This window comes from Pagrus pagrus (genome assembly GCF_965226575.1).
Source record: "Pagrus pagrus genome assembly, chromosome: 3".
NCBI lineage: Eukaryota > Metazoa > Chordata > Actinopteri > Spariformes > Sparidae > Pagrus > Pagrus pagrus.
In genome coordinates, this window is record NC_140187.1 from 16,876,350 (window position 1) to 16,899,730 (window position 23,381).

Here is a 23,381-nt window from a genome sequence, read left to right on the forward strand (position 1 = left end):
GTTGCTGTGTTTAAATTCACATAAATCACTGAACTCACCTGAGACTCTGCTTCGCTCTCTTCCCTTCCCCTCTCCTCTTTATAACGCTACGTTCATGAATTGAAGTACATTTCCCCTCCAGCTCCAGTCAGTGGTCAACATTACAGAACATAAACACAGGACAATGGAGGTCACCTCTGCAGATCACTGCTGCAGTCAGGTTGATAAACAGGAGTGAAGATTAATCCGCATTTTAACCCCTAAAGTAATCTCTGAGCTGTCACTGAATCCGATGTGATTCAGGGTGTTTATTCCCCCAGAAGGTCCGGCTCTGCACCCAACGCTTTCCCCCAGAGCTGGTTACTCAGTGGATGATTTGTTAATTTCTTACAGGGTGTGGTCCTAACTTTAACCCCTTACCCATTAGTAAAAAGTACATCTGTATTTATGTCTCCTCTTAAAGAATTTGCTGCAGAGTTGGTTTGGTCTGGGGGTGTATATTCAGCAGCACACATGAATGATCATAGAAGTATTATGTGAATACGACAGGCAGCAGTGTGTCTCTATGATCCTCTCATTCTTCCACAACCACACAATGCTACCTGTCACTCCAGGTGACACTACTCTTTAGTGTTTATAGGCTACAATAGTTTCCAGAATATTATAGATCCGATTCAAAACTGAAAGAAGGGTTTGAGAGAGAACTGAAAAAATAGAAATCTGTTTGCTACTTCAGCGCCATGAACTGCACCGTGGATTCATCAATACTCAGCACGGTTAGAATACTGATATTCAGAGCCGTGATCAAGGCCATAGATTCTAATGCGCACAAACCTCCGTCAAATAAAGGATTAATGAGTCAGACCAGACTAACATATTCAACTCAAACCTCTGCTCCTGCACACTTTCTGCTACAGGGTGATGGTGATATGAAGACTGAGGGAACCTCTGATAGGCGAACTTCATTCCTGGAGATAAATTAAATTACTAAATGTCTTGATTCTTCTTTTCTCTTGGAAAAACAATGTTATTTTTTCAGTCCACCATCTACTCATATGTGCAGCCACCACCAGTCTGTCAATAGTTTTCTTATAAATAATAAATAAAGCAACTGATCAACCCATATTGATTTCAAGCTTAAATTTACAACTTCCAGTCAGTCCCACCCACTTCTGCTTCAAGACCTTCGTTTTGCTTCTTCATGGTTGCTCTATTTCTGTTTCATTTGGATTCAGTGGCTTGTTTCACGATGGAAAGAGCAAATTAGAGATTACTCTGAAGTATCACAGCACATATTTGTCTAATGAATGTGATAGTAAGTAGCAGCAGCATCAAACCAGGTTGAGTCTTTATTTGCCCGCCACACAGGTCAAAACAAAGCGTTAACAGCTATATTTTAGTAAATTGTGCTGAAGTGTATAAAATGTCACCATAATGTGAGTCCGTGCAACAATAACGATTCAGAGCTGAAGTGAAAAATATCAATAGCATTTAATCACCAAAGATATAAACATTTAAATATTCATTTTGTTATGTGACTGACAAAATCTTTACAAAGTTAGCCTTCATCTTCTGCTGACTGCTTCACATCGTCTGTACAAAAATGAGGTGGCGTTGGAGACTGGCACAAAGAGAGGAAACTGTCCCGAGTAAACAACAACGTCAGCGAAAATGAAAAGCAAAAATTACAGCGAAAAACATCCACATTCTTATCTTTTGATACTCAATAAAGAAAAAAAAGGGGGGGGGGGGACAAAGACGTACAGTTTTTTGTCTGTTTTGCAATTTTCTTGTAAACTGCTTAGTGCTCCCACGCAAGCTTCAAACACATTCAGCTCCTTTCTGTTCAATACAAATATTATTCACAATACCCAAATAAATCAACAAATAAATCAAAGAATGCATAAATAAATTAAATAAGCAACACTTAAATCTATTTCATAAACAAAGCTAATTAATTAAGGGGCGTTCCCACACATGCCGCTGCCTTGTCAGTTATACAGCTTCTAAACGCATGAATCATTTCCAGTGTTTTTAGTGTCACTCGTTTCCTAAATAAATGACAAAAATTTAATCAGGCAGTATGTTGCTCGTAATTCTCAACTCCTCTGTGCTTTCACTCGTCGCAAAAGACCTAAATTGCAAACACTGACAGTTATTGTAGGCTTCACTGAAGTCAAACTTTCAGCTTGGTTGATTTAACACACAGGCCTCCACTTCGCCCTGAACATCCACAAGGGGCGCCCTCGCTTCTCCCCACAGCGCTGGAGAGCTGGATGTGGACAGGAATGTAAAATATCCATCAGACTATGTACACAAATCTGTAAACTGTTCAAAACATCATGCAAATAAATACCGGTAATTTAAAACGGAACTACAACACTGACCTCAACAGGAGTAATATATCGTAGGCTATGAAGAGTTTCACAAAATGTCCCTCCTTCAATGTACAACAGTGTTGTTGTTTGAATAATGCAATACAACCTAAAGTTAGTACTGCAGGTCTCAGAGTAAAAGCCTTTTTTTTTTTTTTTCCTTTTTCTTTTTTTATGCTGCGGTCTCCAAACAGTGTTGAGCTTTAATCTGCGTCTCCGGGTCCCCACCATGCTCGGGTACAGCAGAGACGCACAACAGTAGATAATACTGTACATAAACATTCACTCGTTTCAGTCAGTCCTAATGGAAAGTACATGTTCCGACAGGCTTCAAATATAGAATATACAGTGTGCAGATGGAAATGGACAGTCTGTGCTTTGATTCGAGGCTGAACCACAGTGTAGAGATAAACGACACGTAGCAGGAGGGCAGCAGTCGCTCTGACCGTCCATGTGAAGGCAGGAGTGGAGGCCGGCTGCTCAACACTCTTCTGTTGTGCTCTTTCACAACTGTGCCGCGCTCCTCTCAGAAGGTCTCACGAGTTCACCAGGAGCATTTTTTTTGTTCATGACCGAGAAATCCATTTAGAGCTGAACCATCGCAACCCTTGAAATTCAAGTGTGTCTCTCACATGGCCTGCAGGGTGAACGTCCAAATGTTCCCGCCATCATCCAGGATGAGTGCAACAAGGCACTGCGAGGGTGGAACACCAGGCAGACGGAGAAAAACGGCATTTTACAAATATTTTGTCAAAAAAGCTTCTTAAAAATATCCCCCATTAACTCTTTAAACCAGTTTAAATGGTAACACAAAGAGACATCAGGGGCTGATGAATCGCTGTGGGAAAATGTTTTCAGGACTTTATCATGCACAACTCTTCACTCTCTCCCGCTGCCTCATTCACTGGATTCATTTGAATAATTTAAAGTCCGCCTCGACTCCAAAATGTGTTTTGCTTGTTGTTTCTTCACATGTGGAAGTTTGACCTTCACTGTACAGGATGATGCGCGTGCAGATGTCGACACTAAAGGTTGTTCTTCACATTCTGCTGAGTTGAAGACATGCATGAGCAGGATTTTGTGACTAGTTTGTGGTCCTGAATGAAACTTGTGAGATTTGCACTTACTCTGAGAATGTTTCTTATGGTGAAGTGGGAGTCAAACGATACGGTACCTTGCAAAAAATAAAAAACAAATCATTTTTTTTTTGTTTTTATACCTACAACTGACGTATACATAATTGTCCAGAGAACGTTTATATGTTTTCTGTACAAAAACTACAAATAATTTTTTTAACCAGTAATAAAGGTGCAATACGTAAGAATATGCCACCTTGAATTCATACTCCTAACAAATAGGGGGCAGCATATTACCAGAGTAACTGTGAACTGATGCTAACTGTGTTCTCTAACTTACATTTAAACCTTTAAATAAGTATTTTTGTATCTTAAAACACATCTAGAGGGGATATGTTACACAGCACAATAATTAATGCATTAAATGTGTACTTTAACACTTTGGATCAGTATTCAAGGAAAAAAACAAACATGTGCTTGTTCCAGCTCGTGCAGTGTGAGGAGTTGATGCTTTTCTCTGTTACATATCAATTTAAATGACATATTTTGGGTTTTTTGACAGTTGGTCAGACAAAACAGAACTTTTAAAGATGTCAGCCTGAACTCAGGAAAACTGTGAGGGGTATTTTTCATTAATCTGTTGACATTTCATGCTAATCGATAATAACAAAAATTATGTGTTATTATTGTGCGTTTTTGTGCTCTATTACGTCCTCCAGCTTAATGAATGTAAAGTCACAGTCATGATGAGGTATGCATGATAAAATTAAAGTATTCTGCCACAGCGAATCATCACTTTCAGTGAGACATCAGGGGAATCTCAACAAAGGGTCAGAAAGCATCACATACTGATAACATACCGATAACACCTAAAGCTGTTCAGAAGCTACATTCCCCATACAGAAGCATACATAAGTGCATAAATTCAGGTTTGACAAATAGTCGCGATACAAGATACAAAGAGCTTCCCCTCAGTCAAACAACTGATGTAATACATTTAAAAACATGTCGGCCGCACACTGACTACATGTTTTGTGCTATAAGACTACAGAGTTAACACTGCATGTAAATTATTTAAAATTAATGGTCATGATAATTACTGCTAAAAGTATCTGATTATTACAGCAGGATCTGGAGTAGTTTGGAGGAATCACTACTACACGTTTGTAACAAAATCACTCTTAACATTTGATCATTTTGGTCAGTTTGTGTCTGATTTTACAGCCTTTAACAATTCTCATCAACTGGAAGCACTTCAAGATCATAACGAGTCTCTGTGGAAGCATTTCAACAAGACAAACCTCGACTTTAACAATTCTTCAGTCACTGAAACTACATTTAATAACTGATATGTGTATGAAAAGTCACACAATCTTGCTGCAGGTCTAACACTGGTACTCCTCATCATACTGGCTTTTCTCATCAAATCAAAGTGCTCTAAGAAAATATTTTTAGGGGAAAAATACTTTTCATTTAAATTCTGTCTGAAATCTGGTTGGATTTAAAGATTTAAAGGACAATATGTACTTGAGATGGTTGACGGAGTCATTCTTGGTTGTCGTGTTTGATACGATTTATAGCACTGAAACTATCTTGGCAAAGGTCAGAGGTGGATTGAAAGACACTGAAGTGAATGTGAGGTTAAGGCCCGGATCTACAACCGTGTACAACTGCTCCTTTATGTGCAAAGACATTAACTAGGACTGGACATGCAAATAAAAAGCTAAGCAGATGATTCCTTTTGAACTTCACAAAGCCAACAAAAGCAGAATAAGTTATCCAGAAGAGTCTGATACAGGAGGGAGTCTGAGCTGTGAGGCTCAGCCTGCAGCAGATTCTGTTTATTTATTTACATTGTCATGCTGCTGCAGTTATCTTAACGAGTGGTGCGCACAATGTCAAACTGTCAGTTGTTTAAATGCTTTGGACAGCTTTACCCAGAGGAGACAATCAAAGATCTAAAAACCCAGAATAAAGCTCTGCACAGCTGTATCACTCAGCTGTGTATTTTCAGTGCAGGAAAGAAACTAACTACATTTACTCATACTTAATGCCATTTTAAAGGTGCCCTGTGGATTTCTTCAACACTAGTAGTGCTGTGGAGCAATGTTTTTGTAAGTGGGACTCATTTTGCAGCTTTCATGTACGTGCAGGAGCATGGAGGTGACGTGATACACAGACCTGCCAATGGCTTGACGCTATTGCACTGATCTGCAGGTGGCAGTAACTCGACAAGAAGTGCTGCAATACAGCAGAAAATGCAGGGAAGAAGAAAGAAAACTGCTAGCAAGTTAACTTCAAGTCAAATTCAAGCCGCGCTGATTTGCTTTTCCATTATGCACTCGATTATGCGTCGAGTTGAGCCGACGCCTGCCCCATCTCAAAGCAGGCTAGGGTGAGATCCTTCGACCGCTGCCCACCCATCTTCCTCGATTGAGCATGTGTTATAATGCGAGACTCATGTTTATGCAGGAGTCCAGAGATAAAGATGGTTTTGAAAGTCTATGTATGTTCAGCTCTTGATACTTCTCACTGAATCTCTTTAGTTCATCTCCTGCATCCCTGTTTATACTTTCAGATGTCTGTTTTATTTTACTGTTTCATCACGTACATGCTGAGATAACACTGACAGGGTCCATTCTGCTGTTAAAATAGCATTTATACTTAAGATATTTATTATAATACGTTCATTTTGTTGATTCTTTTACTCGTGCTTCCACAGTTTGGTATTACACCTTCAGGGAAATACAGGGAAATAAATCCATCTGAGTTTTTAGATCTTTTATTGTTTCCCTAACCTAAACTTGTGATTGGCATCTGGTCCTGCTGGGTGATTATCTATTGGCCCATTAAAAGTACATTTCAGCTGCCTCCCTGACTTTTTGGTGACTGTTTACATGGCTGAGCCTGTGTGCAAAAATGTTTAAACATGCTTGTCCTAGTTCAAGTAGCATGCACACTCGATACATTCCCGTCCTATATTTTGCACTCAAGCCCTGAAACACCAACAAATGCATAAGCAATAAGGCAAAAAACACTAAGACCTGATCCACGTATTTTTTTCCCAAGCACAAATGCGCCGAGGGCTGTTTGTAGATCAAAAAAGAAGAGTTTTGCAGTTGCTGTTTGATCTGACCTTCAGTAGATCCGAGCCTAAACCCAGAGAGATGAAAGATGTCAGTTAGAGTGCTGCACGTGTCAGAGATGAAAAAGAGGCAGAATAAGCTGAATAAAGAGAAGGACTCCTATGGACGCCTGCAGAGCATGACCCCGTCCACACTCCGACGTGTTTTCCTGCAACAAAAGTTCACAATAAATCCAATTTTTCCAGAGCAAATGACTCATCACATGCACAGTAAGAATGTTCTTGTGGTTGTTTTGGCTTCATATATGCGATTTGTGCATCATTCTATGTATGCGAGGCGACATTTTGAGCACAGAAACAAGAACATACATTATATTTTGTGGAGAATTTAGCACACAAAGAGTCATTTAATAGCACACTGTTAAAAAAATATAAAAAATATCTTAGATTGAGATTTATTTAAATTCAGTGGAACATTTTAAGTTCCTTTCTCAAAGGAACAACATTAATGGTTATAATGTCTGGGCTATGTAGCTGGAGTCATCAGGTTAGCCAACTAGTTTAGTTAACTACTGCTTATCTAATTAATTAATAGATATTTCACTGTGAACAAACAATAAAATGGTTTATAAACCATTTATTAAACAAGTGTTTATTACAAAGTTGTAAATTATGTTTATAATGCTTCATAAAGGATTAATAAATACCTTTAAAATTGCTTATTAAATGGTTTATGAGCATTTGATAGTTTGTAAACAGTGAAATAACTATTAAACGTAACTATTAATTTAGCGTTTATTAATACTGGTTATTATAAAGTGTTATAAACCTAAAAGTTGAATCTAATTAATACTTGGGAGCGCACGGAGCCGGGACACAAAGAGAGGGTACATGATTAAAACTGAGTGAGCGAGGTTATTATAGAGGTCATTATGTGCTCCTGTGGATAAAAGTAAACACAGAAATAATTTTATTGAACAGCGAAAATATTTTTGCTTGTTTAAATCAAATAATTCTTTGTGTGAAGATAATTTACCAACAAAATATAGTTAATGTACTTTAATGTGCTCAAAATGTCCCATCACATGCTCAGAATTGAGGCAGAAAATATACTGTAATGTTATAATCATAGTGAATCTACTCACTAAGGCACTGTAGTCAAAGCAGGAAGTCGGGCCTTTGCGATATCGTGCGTTGCTCAGTACTTCGCATGGATTCTCCTCCTGAACTGTTTGCTCTTTGTTAAGGGAGGTAACAGTGAACTCACCTGATACACAAGATCGATGAGATCTCCACCTTCAGCACAAATACAAACACCACAGAGTGTGTGAGCACAGAAAGGATACACTCTGTCCTGACCTGTGTCAATCTCTCTATCTCACATGAGCTGCAGGGGAGCGTCTCAGCGACCACAAACAGGAGGTTTGTGCTTTCTATCCGCTTGGCGTGGAACAGCCTATGGGAGACAGTGATGGATATTTAGCCAGCTTCATACAGTGTGCTCAGCACAGGTAACACGCTGCAAACACATTCTGCTGATGCTCCAGAAAAAGCAAAAGAAAACACACACCGTGAGCAGTTTCCACAGTCTTGCAGCACGTTGTAGGAGTTGGTGGTGTTTGTAAAGTAGAACTGGCTCTGGATGGTCACACAGCTGCTTTCTTTCGTCTCAAAGCCGTCGACCAGGACATCATCTGGAACACAGACCCATTCAATTTGAGCATTTCATATGTTTATAACATTCTTAAAGCTCATTTTTGTTTTTTTAACCACAGCTAATGTGGCTTCAATTGATTTTCTCACAGATTCACACCTAGATGTTGTTGTTTCCTGACGCTCTAGTGCGAGAAAACACTTTTAATGAGGTTTGTGGCGACAGAAGTTTGTGACGAAAAATAAGGACAACATGCAAATGAGCTGCTCGTTAGATTTTATTGACTTTCTTTCATCTAATCTGTATCATATTTTCCATGAAAGCAGAAAATGATGAGCACACAGATGTTCACGTGTACACAAAGATTGTGTTAAGATGCAGTACTCCACCTTGGTAGAGCCAGCTGTTGTAGGCTAGTCCGTACAGTAGCTGCTGGGTCACAGACCTGAAAGTGTTCACATGGCACATTGTTAAAGAACAAAATACAAACTGTGACCGTGAATACAAAGGAATAAACACATGTCACAGCTGCAGCAACACTGAGCTGAAAATAACTGAGTGGCATCTGTTTTACGAGCAGAAGTCTGAACGCAGTTAAGATTGTTTTAAAGGGCACCTCGCAAGCTCTTCCTGTCATTTGTCATGCAGTAAACACATTCTCACCATGCCACTGTGGATGTCCACCACGCCAAGCTGAGGATGTCTGCGATGGACGGCTGCAGAAAACAAAGAAGTTACAGATTCAAGTTTTCAATCACGCTGAGTGATAAGAATGCTCCCGTGTCTGATATCTGCTGGTGGTCTCTCACCACAAAGATGCCCCTCGGTGCCGCACCAGTGTGGCTGCTGCTGACCGGCTCACATGCAGACTGGAAGTGGAAAGACTGACGACGGGTGAAGATTGAGTTGTTGTAGAGCGCGTGCATCAGATAAGGGTCTACATCACCAAAGAAAAGACCGATCTGTGATGGATGAGAGAAAGGACGGACAGAGAGGAAGAGAAAATGCTTCAGGGAAACAGCCTGCTACAAACAGAAGGTAACTGTGATGACTGATGCTGAAGTTAGCTGAGATAAAACCTTAAATCATCCTGTAACCAAAACCTACTTTTGACACCGGCAAACATAAATTATCTGATGCAAAACAGGCAATAACAAAAAAGCCCCAGTGTTGATAAGACACACAGAAGATGTTACCACACACAGACAAACCTTTTTCCAGTGATCTCTCTGATTGGACATAACCAGGAACCCACCATCGTCAATGAGATAGCAGAGGAGGTCCTACAGACAACAAGGCACAATTATCTACACAGACAGCAGCAGTTTTTAACTCTTAACTGTACCACTGAACAGCAGCAGAGCACAGAGGGTCTCAGATACAGGCTGACGTTATCTTACTATTACTAACACATTTTTAAAAAGTGATAATTTCTTTACTCTTGCTCCAAATGTTCTAGTAATTTAATGTCCAAACATAAAAAAAGAAATCTTTTTTTCAAGAAAATAAGAGTTTAAAGCTCAATCTGACTAAATTGCTGGTTAATTGGGAGATTGTTCACTGTGAAACATCAAGTTGAGAAGTTGACAAGTTGAGCTCACAGCCTCTTAATCTTAATTATACACAACAGGCAGCACTGTGGATTTTCTTAATTACACTGTCAGCTTTTATAAGTGTTCCTCATATCTGTGAGCTGAATGACTGAAAGAGAGACAGGCAGCCACAGCAGCTCGGTTTGGTCTTTAAATTGTTTCCTCTAAGTGACTAATTCAATAGTAATGAGTTTTAAGACCACATTAAACCTCTGACGAACTGTGTTTACAGAACTGGGTCGCAGGTCTGCTACAGTCTTTTGGTTGTGTTTATGTGAGAACGAAAAACAAAGCGTTCTTACGTCAGTGTTCACTTCACAGTCCATCTCGCAACTTCTGGATGGTCCGCACTGTTTAACAAAATGAATGATGACACAATATGTCACTTTCGTCACAGTAAATGCAGTCTAGTTAAGGGATTATGAGTCATCTGTGTCACTGTGCTGTACCTTGTGCGAGCCCTGTCGACTGTCAGACACGTTGCTGGCCAGGATCTTAAACTTGTCCACCCACGCTTCCAAATCCAGCTTCACTCCGACCACTGAGAGACAGGATCCACACGATCAGAGCGAAGAGAGGACGAAGAGGGCGGGAGGAAGCATTTCAGTAAGAAGCAAGTATAAACCAGAGGCAGCTGAAGTATCCGGATAATATTTTAGATAAAGAACATTCCTGGGAATCCCACACGTCCAAGATACCACATACAAGGCATACTACCGTATATTATACTATTTGCTAAATAAAAGCATGTAGGCAGATGCAGAGCTGGACTTGTTGAAGAGTAAGTAATATTAACTGGCTTGCTATGTTATATGTCTTGTGTTGTAGCACTGTCAACTGAGGAAGAAAATACACATTTGGAGTGACGTCTGGGAAGAGCCCCCCGATCTGGTGATTCCTGTCTGTCTCCTAAACCCTGCAGATACATATTTTCGTAACACCAACTAGTTAATCAAAGGACATCTAGACCGGTTTGACCACTATGTTAAATGTGTGCCCCCATATCTCACCCACCCCCCGCTGGTCACACTCTCCAACGAGCAGACCCTCCTTTGCATGTCTTTTGTTTTCCTATTGTTTGCATTTACATAACATTTAGGGCATTTATCAGTTTCACTCTGTGCCTGTCGGTTCACCAGTTTACCCTTATACTCTGATTAAACACATCACCACAGCAAACTATTCAACAGGACTTGAATGATTTCTTGTGTTTAGCTGGTAGTATTGTACATCCCTGTTTTTTTGTATGAGTCTATATATTGTTTCTTAAGGAATATCCTGCATAGCATATATATATATATTTAAGTTTGCCATGTAAATGTACTGTAGCTAAATTTTCTTACCTGAAGGTTTCAGCAGTTTGCCTCCTAAATTCACCTCAACAGCGGAAGTTACCAGAATTCCAACAGTGCCGTTTTCTGAACCGGGATCGTCCAAGGCTAAAATGAAAACACAAAACAAATCATGATTATAAAAATATAAAGTCCGATGTCACACAGAGCTCCAATGGGTCTGACTACAAGAAGCATAGCAGAAATATTGACCCCATATGACCTGTTGGCAGCCTGAGATCCTCAGGTGGGCCCTGCTGGCCGTTCAAAAGTCAAGGCTTAAATATTAAGGTGACTGAGCTTTTACCATCGTCTTTGGAACAAACTACCGGAGTAGTAGTAACTTTAAAACTCACTTTTATAAACGTGCTTTTATGTGAAGTCATGTTTTTCATACCTTTCAGTCTTTCTATCCTTTTATTCTTTTCACTGCTCTCAATCTTTTTGAACTGTTTCTAATTCCTCTTATTCAACTTTCTGTCATCGTTTCATTGTTTTTATTCCTTTAATTTGTATTTATCCAGATCTCCGCTGGCTCAGGCAGCAGAGCCACACCTCAGCTCTGAGCCCTGGAATACAGAGGAGGATATGGACACTGCCCCAGCAGTAAGCAGGTTCCAGCCACGGAGAACACCCGGAGTCCAGATAGAGACACTGTCCTGTAACTGCAAGTGAGCATGGGCTGTCTTATGATGTGGTCATGAACCTTATTCAGCCATCCTATCTTGGCACTGGGTACCACATTTACATGGACACATTTTACACCAGTCCCAAACTGTTCATTGACCTGGCCAGCATGAAGTTTGGAGCATGTGGCACCTACAGGGAGAGCAGAAAAGGATGCCTCAGAGGGAGGGCAAATACTCTCGCCCAACAATGTGGATCTGTGAGCTGGATAAGAGACGGCCCACTCGTTTTTGTGAAGTGGATGGACACAGGGGAGGTGGCTGTGTGCTCCACCATCCATCCCGCATTTTCAGGTGAGACGGTAAAGAGAAGGGTGAAGGATGGAGATGGACGCTGGGTTGTGAGAGACACTCCCTGTCCCACACCAATCATGGCCTACAACAAGAATATGAGTGGGGTTGACCGGTCGGACCAGCTCACTCCATACTACTCTGCCCACAGACAAATGGCTAGCTGGTACAAGACCTTGTTGCTGCACTTCCTGGACATTGCAACAACAAATGCCTTCATCTTGCACTGTGAGATGAGCAGTGCCAAGCAGGTGCAGCCCATGGCACACAAAGACTTCATGATGGAGCTGGTGGGTGTGTCAGCTTTGTGGCTTGGACAAGACAGGTGTTCCCCAGAGCAGGAGCGCTAATCACGTTCCTGTGCGCATTGTCACACACACAGAGGCTGGCCAAAAAGCCACTAAAGGCAGACTGAAGTGTAAACACTGCCTTCAGGTGGCCAACAGGGGGTGTGACACACCCTGGAAGTGTCAGGCCTGTGACGTGCCTCTGTGTGTTGTGTTGGACAGGAACTGTTTTTTGGAGTGGCACAAATAATTTGTGTGGCATCTCATTGTGACACCTGATTGTTTTTTTAAATAGTTTTCATAGTAAAAAATAAAACTTTTTCCTACTCTGAATTTATGTTTTTTGTGTGATGTTGGTCCAATGTGTTAATGCAGCATGCCAAAATGAAGATTAACTGTAAAGTCACACGTGTGGTTGTGCTGAAAAAAATGGCACCACACAAGGCAAGGTAAACAGTTTTTAGGGTGAAATATAAAGGTAAAATCAAAAGTAGTCAAAAACAGACAATTATACACTTGACCCCAGAGAGTTAAAACACTTTGTGAAAACTGTTTGTAAAAGCTGCTATATAATAAGTAATTTTAGCGTGGGTTTTTAGAGCTTTTCACTGAAAACAGTTGCCTGCTGCAGACGAAAACGCTGAGAATGAACCAACACTGAAAGATACTTTAGAGCTCTGTGGTGTTTAAGGGAGCAGCTGCCTTTCAAATGCATATAGTCAGTTGATTGATTTCTTTCTTCATGTAAAATCTTTTTGATTTAAGCCACTTTAAGACGTGTTTGCAAAGTCACTCACCAGATTTCGTTGGAGCTCTGAACATGTAGCCTTTGTTGTCGAGGCTCCGTCTGTAGTAATTTGAATTGAAGGGTTCAGGATCCTCGTCCCATAACTCAGCAGCTCTGTATAAACACCACACAAATCATTAAATGTTCGTCTACAGTAAGAATAGCTAATATATTTCTCTGCTTGAGTAACTGCATTAATCGTACTCACATGTTCGGAAACACCCGAGTTATTCCTCCATCAGTAGAGGCAAATACAGCCAGGAAGCCGTACCTGTAACAAGATTTTACTTAGACAGCTGTTTGTTGCTCTGATGCCATCAAAGCAGATTAATGTTCATTTTCTTGGTAGTGTGTGAGACTGTGTGTGTGTGTGTGTGTGTTCGCTCACGAATTCAGATCTTTGTTCTTCCAAACACGAGAGGCCAGCTGTCCGATAATCCTCGAATCTAAAATCAGGTTGTGGATGAGGCCTTGGTCACCTGAGACACAAAACAAAGCGTATTATCTCATCTGTGTGTCTGCAGCAGGGCAGATATCGACTTGGTGCTTGTAACGCAACTCACACTCATCAGATTCTGGGGAGATGTCCAGCATGAGCGAGAGGAAGTTCTGCAAAAACTGTGTGTTGTTGTCAGAAAGATGCAGACGTTTGCAGTATTCTCTGGAGAAACAGAGGACAGAGTTAACGCCAAGTGACGCAGGAAGAGTGAAATCAGGAGTGAAGTGAAGAGAGACGGTGGTCACCTTGGAGCCAGAAACACGTGTCCTGCTGATTCAAAGGAGCTGGGCAGCAACGACTGCATATCTGCAGACACAGAAGGGGATGTGAATTTTCCATCTCATCTTTGTGTAACATGTTAATAAAACCTCAGTGCCTCCCTGTACTCACACTGGAGCTGCAGCATCACGTCACTCAGGTCTGCCTGGATGTAGAATTCATTGTAGGGAGGTAACACCAGGCCGAGACTACAGGAGACAGCATCAAGCATGAGGAGAACACAGCGGAGGAAGTGTCTTGGAGAATATCGATCAGTGCATGTAGCCTTTATCAGGCCACAGCTGGCTGATTGATTATTTGTAATTCTTGACATTATAACTCACCTGTAATCTGTGCCGTTGATAGGAGTCCAGGTGTAACCCCTGAACACCTCGTCAATGTATTGCTAAAGTAAAGAAAGACACTTCAGTAAACAGTGAGGAAGAAAATATACATTTGGAGTGACGAGCCATTTGATCTCCAGAAGACGTAAATGGTGATTCCTGTCTGTCTCCTAAACCCTGCAGATACACATTTGCGTAACACCAGTCAATCATAGGACGTCATAGAAGCTAATAGAGACGGATATCTCTTGTATCTCGTTTGAATGCGACACAATGTACACTGAGGTGTTTTACATAAAACTAAATGATATTCTATATTCATTACGATAAACTTCGAGTTTCTTCACTTGCAAAATAATCTATTAAATTGACAAACATCGTGTGTGTGCTTCATGGGACAATTCAAATGGGATCAAAACTTTATTTGTCTCTGCTGATTGACAATGTATAAAGTGACTATGTATAATCAATCGTGTGAGACAAATACATTTTTATCTCTGTGGTGGTCGACCAGAAGGGGCGGGACTTCACCTCTCTATTGCGCATGTGTTTGGGAAATCTACATGAGGTCACAGTGACACTTAAGCTCTTTAGAAAGAGATTAACTTACCTCATCAATGGACTTAATGAGAGTTTTGACCTGCATTTCACCAGGTCTTCCATCAATCATTTGCCGCCGGATCTAGGAAACACAAAGCAGTTTCGTTCAGTAAAAAACATCTTACAAAAACATGTCTGCCTTCATTTACCTGCTGCACGGCAGACTGGTAAGCAGACTGTCCTGAAGGCAGATAATGTTTACTGGCCTGGTAGTAATCTTGAGCATGGGCTCAACAACGGCGAGAAACAGACACTTTTCTGTTCCAGTCGGTGCTCACCTCCTCTTTATTGCTGTCCTCAACCTCTGCGTCCAGGAAGTCCAGTGTCACAGGCTCAGGGAGGTTCACCAGCTGAGAAAAGTTGAGTAAAAAAATACATTAACATGAAATGAACAGGTTTATCACCATCATAACTGTCTAAAATATAATTTAAACCCAAAGTTTGCATCATCTCCCACTCCCCTGTTTTGGCAGATTCAAAACTCACCTTTGGCTGGAGATTAGGGTGAAGGAGAAGATATCCATTTGGATCAATAGCAAATATGTATCCATTGGCTCCAAGCTGTTAAGGAAATGAAAAAATGTATCAGTAATGTACTTTCCATCACAAGTACAAAGAAGAAAAATATGGCTAATAATGGTGCCGAGGTGACATACATTGTACCGTGGTGTTAGACGCTTTATCTCGTCAAGATGCACGTCGACTCCCATCACACCTAATATCAGCTGATTCTGGTCAGACAAAAGCAACAATACAAGCAGCTAGTTAAAGGAATAGTTTGACATTTTAGGAAATGCAGATATTTGCTTTTTTGCTGAGGGTTAGATATAGACAGAAAACTTATACTGTAGCTGGATACAGAAGGTAAGTAAGGCACCAAAAAGTTAAGGGAACAGAGTCCGGCTGGTCAGAGGCTAGATGTTTCCCCTGTGTCAAGTGTTTATGCTAAGCTAAGCTAAGCTAAGCCTTCCTGAGCAGTAGCTTCATATTTACCGTACAGACATGAAAGTGGTATCGATCTGTTCATCTAAAGCTTGTTGCCCAAAATATCTCTCTTGCTCTTTAATGGTTCTTTTAAGGGTCATTTAGTATTGACTGGCTGGAATTATTTATTGACAATATAAAAACAGATGACATATATGAATAAATAATATATACAGTCTCACCAGGAGGCATCATATCTTTATAAAATTTGTCAAAAGGATAAACACAATAAAGCCCAAATAGGGCGAAATGGGTAATGTAGGCCCCACAAACTGCCTGTAAGGACCTACTCCAACTCAAACAATTCAGTCATTATATTTAGATCCAGCTGATCCTCATCAAGCTCTTGTATTACTCTGTTTTGATATTATACTACTGAGCTAAACTCTAGTGACCACAACCTGCAAATATAATAACACTCAACCTTTCAAACAATCTCCAGTTTTGTTACCTGTGATTTTCCGTCCATGGTGAGATTAAATACAGGCAGTGTCCCAGTTACCACCATCCCCAGACCCTATAGAGTCCAAAGACAGAGTCTCCAATCAGTTTAGCTATGATCTTATGTATTTAGTGTGTGTTTATGCTGTACGTTTGATGTGTTTACTATATTCGATCACATGCAGCCAGCAGGGTTATGCAGTCTCACCAAAGCATCCTGATACACATTTGTCCACTGAACCTGCTTGGCATCGCTGCCTGCCAGGACCATGGGGCGGCCCAGCACGTCCAGGTACTCCTGACAGAACAAAAGAGATATGTGATTGGCCGCTGCTTTAAAACAACCAACAACATCAGGCCGATGGGAGAATGGGTGTGCAAACAAATGGAGGTAGATGTTTCTACAGAGGGAGTGAGCCCCACAAGGACAATTAGAAACGGCGAACAGGGATCAGCTGTGTCAGAGGCACTAGACAAACCCACCTGGGTATTAATCCTTATAGCACAGATGGAACGGATCTCAAAATAGTAACCTGGCAGGCGACAGAGAAAAAAAGACAAACAGAGAGAGGGAGAGGGGAAGAGAGGGGGGGAGGAAGAGCATGTGTGAGCGATGCTATCAGAAAAAAAACAACAGGAGTGGTGCTCATAAATATTCCACATTTTACTAGATGTTACTAGACCAGTGACTCAGCTACTTAACTCCCACAGATAGGAAGCTTAAAGAGGAATACCACTGAGCTTTAAAACAGAGGTATCTTTATTTGTATCTGCACGGTTCAGTCAGGACCGTGAAATCGGCTGAAAGTCTGACCTAAAAGCTCCTGTAGGACCTAAAACCTCATATCTTATCAGAAGCTGCTTCACGGGAACTCCCTCTGTGTGAGCTTTTGTATAAAAAAAAACAGAAATCTGGTTTTCCCCATTATGTTTCCCTGCAATACACCTGCAACTTATACATTATATTCACTATATTCATCAGTTTATCTGTTGATTATTCTCTCAGATAATAAATTACTTATTTTATATGAATTATGCTAGAAAATGTCAGAAAATACTGTCTTCAAAGATATTCAGTTCACATTGTATTTTTGTTAAATAAAACAATTGAGCAATTTCTCAATCATCAAAATAGTTGCAGATACTATGTTGATTGATTAATCGACTATTTGTTTCAGCTCTACCATGCAGTCCAATCTAATGACTATTAGTATACTGGAATTTAACAAAAATGGTCTCATAAGATACTAAAAAAAATTCCTATTATCTTCTACACTGCCTGGCCAAAAAAAAAAGGAGTCACCAGCTGGATTTAACTAAGCAAATAGGTAAGAGCCTTCTGTTGGATAATCACTGCAATGATTAATATTTTTATATTTAACCCTAACTGATGCAGCTTCTCATTTCTTAAACAGCCATGCCAGAAGACATATCCTCTGGTCAAGCCAAAGATGTTACTCTGTTTCAGAAGGGTCAAATTAATAATTCAAAAATCTTGAATGATCATGATGGGAGATCACTTAAACGTTTGGTGAAATCAAATGCTGCAAAATCAACAGCAGAAGTCACGGCTATGCTGAGTAGTGAAAGTAAGAGCATTTCCACACACACAATGCGAAGAGAAGGGATTTGGACTAAACAGCTGTGTAGCCTTAAGATAACCACTTATCAGTGATGCAAATTGGAAAAAAAGGCTAAAGATTGGACTCTGGAGCAATGAAAAAAGGTCATGTGGTCTGATGAGTCCAGATTGACCCTGTTCCAGAGTGATGGGGGCATCAGGGTAAGATGAGAGGCTGGAAGAGAGGCTGATGAAGCGATGCACCCATCATGCCTACCGTACAAGCCTGTGAGGGCAGTGTTATGATCTGGGGTGGCTTTGGTTGGTCAGGTCTAGGTTCAGCAATGTTATGTGCCCAAAAAATGAGGTCAGCTGACAACCTGAATATACTGAACGACCAGGTTTTTTCCATCAATGGATATATTTTTCCCTGATGGCATATTCCAAGACGACAATGCCAGACCTTAACCCCACTGAGAATCTTTGGGATGTGCTGGAGAAGACTTTACACAGCGGCCCAACTCTCCCATCATCAACACAAGCTCTTGACTAAAAATGTACGCATATCTGGACGAAAATAAATGTCATTAACCCAGAATGTGTGTTTGATACATTTCATAAAAACACATTAGTTCACTTGCTGATCTGGGACAACATGATGTGTCTTTGTTATGTAATAACCTCTTTCAATGGACATAATCAGATTACAAAGAAGGGCATTCCCCTCTCAGACATAACTTGATCTAGTTCATAACCTGCACGCAAGAGACATCGACTTTGTCTGAACTACTTATCTACAAGTATTCAGTGTGTCATTAACTCTCTGCCTGCACGAGCAAAATGCATCCTCACGAGCATGAATTCTCCTGGAAAGATCAATGTCACAGAGCGTTGTGTGCCTTGTGGGTCAGTGCACTGTGCTCTATATTAGGCTCAGTGATTTATTTGTTTGTTCTTTTGTCTAAGCATTGATTAATAAACACACAGAAGACTTTTAAAGACTCGGCTGAGTGGGACTATTACAGCAATGAATTCCACATTATCTGCAGGGGCTAAAAATACATGCACTCAATTTACCGTTGATGCTTCACACACAGCCATTATGCACAAATGTTTTTACGTCCAACTTGTGTTTGGACACGGCACAAACAGTAAGGACTTTTTTGATAGCATAGGTCCATTTGTAATAACTGCAGTGATTCCCAGCCAGGGATACAAAGTCTCTGCAGGTGCCAGGGCGTATGTAAAGCTCCACTGGGCTAATTAACCAAACCAAAAGAAGAAAAAATGCAATTGTAATTTCATTAGAAATATATATACATTTTTAATCAAGAAACAGGCCAATACGATTACAAATCGGTTTTAAACTGATCTTTAGTCAATTCAATGCCCAGTAGTCTGATGCCAACCTAAGTGAGCGAAAACTAGTTAGCAAGCGAGCAGCAACGTTGAAATACTTAGTAATGAATATGGTTTAAACTGTTAGCTTATAGTATTAGATAAATGGCTGAAATTGTTATTTAAAGTGATGAATACATGGTTGGAACTGTGAGCTTAAAGTAATGAATATGGTTGAAAGTATTATCTTAAAATAATGGATACAAGTTTGAAATTGTTAGCTTAAAGTAGTAGAGAAATGGCTAAAACTGTTGGCTTAAAGTAATGGTTAAATGATTGAAACTGTTAGCTTTAAGTAGCTAATGGATAAATAGTTCGTCAAAATGTTTGTCAAAGTAATGGTTAAATGGTTTAAACTCAAAGTACCCAAATGATTGAATGGTTGAAACTGTTATCCTAAAGGAATGGATTAAACTGTTAGTTTAAAGTATTGGATAAATCGTCGAAACATCCAGCTTCTGCTATACAGTATGTAAACAAATACGAATATAAACTTGACCAAAGCAACATTGACAAATCAATTGCAAGAAGAAAACAGAGTAATAATATCCGTTTTATATGATTAATAGTTTTAATTATGAACGCACATCAGACAGTAAAGCTTGGGCCCACTGTGCTACAGTATGACTCACCTTTATTGGTGCATGCGATCCACTGTAAAGGTGTGACATCATAGTTGTGCTGACCCACAGAAAAGGTGAAAACTCGAACCTGAGGAGGAACAAATTAAACACATTTTCAGAGGACGATTTAGACGCTATATGCTACTGAAGGGTGTTTGTGAAGGTGAGATGATCAGAAGAAACCAACCGTTTTGTTGGGCCAGTTGTATTGCATGAAGACATCCTGAGCTCTGTCCTCTCCTCCATCAGTAAACAGCATGATTATTTTATTGCAGTTGGCTCGAGGGACATTTGTCTTCTGAAAAATACATTTAAAAGGGAGATGAATGAGAGGGAACAACAGTTTTTGGCGACAGTGAAACAGTGTCCCCAGTCGATGTTGAAATCAATATGCCCTTACATTTAACAGCTGGTTGAAAGCAAAATGAAATCCAGACTTGTAGTCCGTGGTGCCTTTAGCCTGCATCTGTTGCACTGCATCCTTGAAGATCTTTTTGTTGCGCACATTAGCCTGGACGAGATGTTTGAAGCAGGGAACCACAGCCTCGGCCTTCTCGTTAAACTGAAGCACAGCAGGAGACACAGTTTGGCTTAAAAGACTGAAAATCAGCAACAACAAAGCCAAGACAGAGAGATGTGGAAACAATGGAGGATCAGTGGTGTAGACGCTCGCAGATACTAACCCTGGCCACGTTGACATAGTCGTCATCAGACAAAGTGTCCAGCATTTCCATCACTGACGCTTTGATCAGTTTCAGGGTGAGTCCACTGACGCTGCCGCTCCTGAGGAAACACAATTATGCAGCGGCAGATGTCTAAGTTTAGTTTGTACTAAAATAAGTATGTGAGCCAGGCTGCAGCTGATGTGAATAAAGTGCTTCTAAATGGGACCTGATTTTGTGGCATTTCCGACTCATTTTGTGTAAATTAGTGGGGCTGCATTTGTGTACTCTGCCTACAACAATGGAGGATATGTGAGGAAATATGAGCTCAAGGAAAAGATCAGTGGTTGAATCGTAAAACACTTTTAGACATATGGAAAAGAAATCAGTGTAGAAGATTCTTGGTAAACTTATGAACTCCTGATTGCTTCAACATATTTAAAAAAAAAACACCCAATTAGGTCTTTTAATAAGAACAGTATAATTAACTGCTCTCTCCCTCTGAGTCCCAACTAAAATCTTCAGTAGTGTTGAAAAATTAACACATGCTTCCTCCAGATGTTCAATCACAGAGGTCATTTCCCCTGCAGCAGAAATGAATCATCATTGATAAATCCCTTTGGGCAGTTTTTTGATCATATTTCCACTCTCTCCTCCCACATTTTGCAGTCGACAAAGGAACCCACTCATGTCCAGTTTGCAGTAACCTAAACACGACTTTCAGCAGTGCTGCTAAAACTGAAAGCACAAAAAATACTTAATGTAACCCCAGTGAATATATGGACAAACACTATTTAGCAAATTATACCTTAAGGATCCTAAATATTGTCTTAATGAATACATTTAGAGTCTATAATCTTCAGGTTTTTGGCTTATAGTAAAATTATAATCATACAAAACAACGTGGAGCTCAGAAATGTCCATCGTTCAGTACTCATTGTTTCCTATTTGGACTTGAGTGCATGGCTGCCTCGGTGACTCTCTTGGTATACGTGTATGAACAAACCTGTTTCATGCTAATAAAAGGTCATGCATGAGGACTCTTCTCATGTTTTCCTCATTCAACTCAATAATATAATTAACCTAACAAAGTGTGCCAATGAAAGACCACTCATCACCTCAATGAATAGCAGCCATGAGGACAAAACAGTGACACAGCAGGCTGCTGTGCACGATCATGAATTTGAAAACAAAACAGACTCTACCATATCCTGATCCTGATCCACCATGGTAACAGGAGACACAATTCAGTCAGATCATGTTTAAGCTTTAAGCACTTTTGTCATTTCCTGGCGTAGAGTTAGACAACGAGCAGCTGGTTAGCTTAGCTTAGCATGAAGACTGTAAACAGGGGGAAGCAGCTAGACTGGCTCTGTCAAAAGGTATCAAAATCCACCTTCCAGCAACTATAAAGCTGACCGATTAACACGTTATCACCTTATTTAATCAAGGGCCTAATGTTGAATGAACACACACAAGAGTGGTATCAATCTCCTCATCTGACTCAACCAGGGTCTCCAGCCACAGTTATCAAATTATATCTACTGTATGTTCTGCTGTTCCTCCACTTACTATGAAACAACGAGCCAATTTAGATTTTGTTCTAGTGTCTATATCATCATCAACTTAACCTTTAGTCTGTTACACAATGAGCCGCACTCTCAGCTGGTTTTGGCTGCAGACTCACTGCCAGTGCGCTGTTTTTCCACTACAATACAACTTGAGGCTACAGTAGCTTGTTTCGCTGGCCTTTAAACGCCTGAAGAAGCTGCTTACTTATGTGTAATAACACCAGAGATGGTCTCTTCACCTCACTTGTGTGAGAGAGAGAGAAGCGCAAGAGAGAGGCCGAGGAACGCTTCGCAGATGGATTTCAGCACCAGTTAATTATTTAAAACTGCGAGGAGAAGAAAAGTTTTGTGGGATTTTTTTTACATCCCAGGGACACAGGCAGGAGTAGAAGAGACACGGACACATTCACCCAAGACAATTCAGAACCACACTTTGCGAAATGTTATTAATTACTTACACATCAACCAGAATGACCATGTCCTTGGGAGACGAGGCTCCCTGGATGTACCTGTGGCAAAGAAAAAGATACGATACTTCAACCCTGTGAATCTACTGCACATGCATAAGAACAACATGAAAAGATGTTTTAAGCAGCAAACCGTACCAGGGCCTCCTCCTGACGTCATACAAGTCGATTTTATCAGGGGCTTTCCAAGGTGTAGCTGAAAAAATGTAAAGATTTTTGTCTTATATCATTTACGTACATTTGAGTTCAATCCATTTAAAATGAGACCTCTGTAGCAGTGGTTGTTAATAAATCTACCTGGGTAGTAGCGAGTGACACCTGTCGCACTCCCGAACGCTTGCCACAGCAGAGACGGATCCTCTTGACTGTTTTCCATGAACACTTTCTCAAGCGCCTGCGTCCAGTTCAACTCATTCAGAATGACTGGAGCTGATGGGGAACAGAGTCAAAATTCTTAGATATGCCCTTAAAATATGTAAAGTAAGTGAACTCAGAAGCGTAGAGAGGTGAAGTCAGGCCCCTTCTGGTTTGCCCCATGAGACCTTGTTTCAGAAAATAATTGTCCAGTAGTCAGTGGCGAGAGACAAATCATTTTTTGATCCTGCACCATGAATTACATATATTTTTATAAATTTAAAAGACTTTGCAAGTCAAGAAAGCCACATTTTGTTGTAAAAACTGTAAAATACCATTTAGTTTTGTGTAAAACTGCTCAGCAACACGAACATGGCTGTCACCTCGACAAAAGCATTAAAAGGTGAAAAAGTGTGGACATAACAGCTGCACTTACGTGAAAGGTTAGTTAGTTCTTGGTTAGCGTTAAACGAGAC

The 23,381-nt window shown here is 40.4% G+C and overlaps 1 protein-coding gene across 1 annotated transcript in view; it reads right to left on the reverse strand.

Moving 5' to 3' along the window:
* Window positions 1–1,446: 1,446 nt before the first annotated feature.
* Window positions 1,447–23,381, reverse strand: part of LOC311255176 (voltage-dependent calcium channel subunit alpha-2/delta-2-like) — a 43,123-nt gene continuing 21,188 nt past the window's right edge. Inside the window, exons 7-38 of the mRNA XM_084349436.1 lie at window positions 22,849–22,980; window positions 22,690–22,747; window positions 22,543–22,593; window positions 20,535–20,634; window positions 20,252–20,413; window positions 20,039–20,149; window positions 19,861–19,939; window positions 16,753–16,802; window positions 16,478–16,567; window positions 16,280–16,345; window positions 15,501–15,575; window positions 15,331–15,405; window positions 15,123–15,194; window positions 14,855–14,926; window positions 14,245–14,306; window positions 14,033–14,109; window positions 13,888–13,948; window positions 13,707–13,804; window positions 13,532–13,622; window positions 13,352–13,414; window positions 13,154–13,257; window positions 11,105–11,200; window positions 10,211–10,302; window positions 10,064–10,111; window positions 9,381–9,452; window positions 8,979–9,131; window positions 8,833–8,885; window positions 8,559–8,614; window positions 8,086–8,209; window positions 7,862–7,971; window positions 7,661–7,743; window positions 1,447–6,724 (exon numbers count right to left, since the gene is read on the reverse strand). Coding sequence (XP_084205562.1) covers window positions 6,629–6,724; window positions 7,661–7,743; window positions 7,862–7,971; window positions 8,086–8,209; window positions 8,559–8,614; window positions 8,833–8,885; window positions 8,979–9,131; window positions 9,381–9,452; window positions 10,064–10,111; window positions 10,211–10,302; window positions 11,105–11,200; window positions 13,154–13,257; window positions 13,352–13,414; window positions 13,532–13,622; window positions 13,707–13,804; window positions 13,888–13,948; window positions 14,033–14,109; window positions 14,245–14,306; window positions 14,855–14,926; window positions 15,123–15,194; window positions 15,331–15,405; window positions 15,501–15,575; window positions 16,280–16,345; window positions 16,478–16,567; window positions 16,753–16,802; window positions 19,861–19,939; window positions 20,039–20,149; window positions 20,252–20,413; window positions 20,535–20,634; window positions 22,543–22,593; window positions 22,690–22,747; window positions 22,849–22,980 — 2,732 coding nt within the window. The 3' untranslated portion in view covers window positions 1,447–6,628. The remainder of the gene's footprint in view (window positions 6,725–7,660; window positions 7,744–7,861; window positions 7,972–8,085; window positions 8,210–8,558; window positions 8,615–8,832; window positions 8,886–8,978; window positions 9,132–9,380; window positions 9,453–10,063; window positions 10,112–10,210; window positions 10,303–11,104; window positions 11,201–13,153; window positions 13,258–13,351; window positions 13,415–13,531; window positions 13,623–13,706; window positions 13,805–13,887; window positions 13,949–14,032; window positions 14,110–14,244; window positions 14,307–14,854; window positions 14,927–15,122; window positions 15,195–15,330; window positions 15,406–15,500; window positions 15,576–16,279; window positions 16,346–16,477; window positions 16,568–16,752; window positions 16,803–19,860; window positions 19,940–20,038; window positions 20,150–20,251; window positions 20,414–20,534; window positions 20,635–22,542; window positions 22,594–22,689; window positions 22,748–22,848; window positions 22,981–23,381) is intronic.